The 1,450-nt window shown below is 34.5% G+C and overlaps 1 protein-coding gene across 1 annotated transcript in view; it reads left to right on the plus strand.

The window, feature by feature from the left end:
- The window catches only part of LOC100790255 (vesicle-associated protein 4-1), a 2,942-nt gene extending 1,843 nt beyond the window's left edge, over nt 1-1,099 (plus strand). The window contains exons 3-6 of the mRNA XM_041007192.1: nt 16-144; nt 253-330; nt 676-795; nt 903-1,099. Coding sequence (XP_040863126.1) covers nt 16-144; nt 253-330; nt 676-795; nt 903-962 — 387 coding nt within the window. The 3' untranslated portion in view covers nt 963-1,099. The remainder of the gene's footprint in view (nt 1-15; nt 145-252; nt 331-675; nt 796-902) is intronic.
- The last annotated feature ends 351 nt before the right edge of the window (nt 1,100-1,450 follow it).

A 1,450-nucleotide genomic window follows, 5' to 3' on the forward strand; every position in this document is an offset into this window, starting at 1 on the left:
CTAACAATTGTCATGCATTTGGCAGTGTTTAAGTTTGTGGAGCCACCAGAGAACAATGAGAAACCAATTGATCAGAAAAGCAGGGTTAAGTTTAAAATCATGAGCTTAAAAGTGAAAGGCGAAATGGACTATGTACCAGAACTGGTAATGTATTAATGTCCCTTTTGCATGGTGTCTGGCATCACTCTTCATACTTCATCCGTAATGCTTTTAAACACTGATCATAGTTGTGTCATGTGATCCATCATGCAGTTTGATGAGCAAAGGGATCATGTAGCTGTGGAGCAAATTTTGCGTGTCATTTTTCTGGACCCTGAACACCCTTGCCCTGTAAGACTAATAATTAGAAAAATTAAAATTAGTGATGGAAAAATTCAAACATAAATTTTAAATAATCCATTACTAAAGTCTAGTGATTACAAAATTAGCAAGAGAATAACATTTCCATCACTAAATTTGGTTACTAAATCATTTATTATTAGTAGATATATCACTTATATGTCTAAAAATGTCGCGAGCAAAAACTCAGTTTTACATAGTAGGCTGCAGATCCTAGATTATGAGTAGTAATAAGAATCAATTACCAGTAAATGTGTTACACCTCATTCATACTGTTTGTGAAATAAACTGTTGGTACTAATTATCTTCTCCAATTTGAAACATGGTTTCTTAAAGGCTTTGGATAAGCTTAAACGGCTGCTAGCTGAGGCTGAGGCTGCATTGGAAGCAAGAAAGAAGCCCCCAGAGGAGACAGGTCCTCGAGTAGCTGGGGAAGGACTTGTTATAGATGAATGGGTCAGACATATTAATCATGTTTTTTTCTCTCATTTTGGTCTAGCTTATGTTGGAATTACATTGCCTCAATTCATTTTGTCTCATTCACATTCATTTTTTTTATGTAGAAAGAAAGAAGAGAAAGATACCTGGCCAGACAGCAGGTTGAAGTGGTAGATTCTGTGTAAAATATTTCTTTTTATTTTTTTGGTTGTGTCTTTAATATTCTCCAATTTGTATGTTCAGAAATTGAATTCCTTGGCCACTGATATATCAAATGTGGTTTAGTGACTTAGTAAAAGTGCTCTAAATAGATGTTGTGAAAGCATTTCTTTGTTCTATTTAGGTAGCATGTTTGTGGTGTTTAGATGCGATTGAGTCAATGATTGGTGGTACTTAAATTATACTTTTGCATCAGCTCTATAATTTTTAGATAGACATCTACAAATGTAATTGATCTGTGGATAGTTGATGTTTTACTTTCATGCAACTGTTGCTGTGGATGATTGATTTGCCCCAGACTTTATGCTGGTGAACTGTAGCCTCTCTAGTCTAAACAAACATGATACATAAATATACAAATGTGGGTGGGGGAATATGAAGATGCTATTGATCTTTTGAAAAATTATGGTGGTTTATGTGTCAATTTTGGAAAGAATAAAATGTTGGGGTGATA

Source organism: Glycine max, chromosome 12 (assembly GCF_000004515.6).
Source record: "Glycine max cultivar Williams 82 chromosome 12, Glycine_max_v4.0, whole genome shotgun sequence".
Taxonomy (NCBI): domain Eukaryota; kingdom Viridiplantae; phylum Streptophyta; class Magnoliopsida; order Fabales; family Fabaceae; genus Glycine; species Glycine max.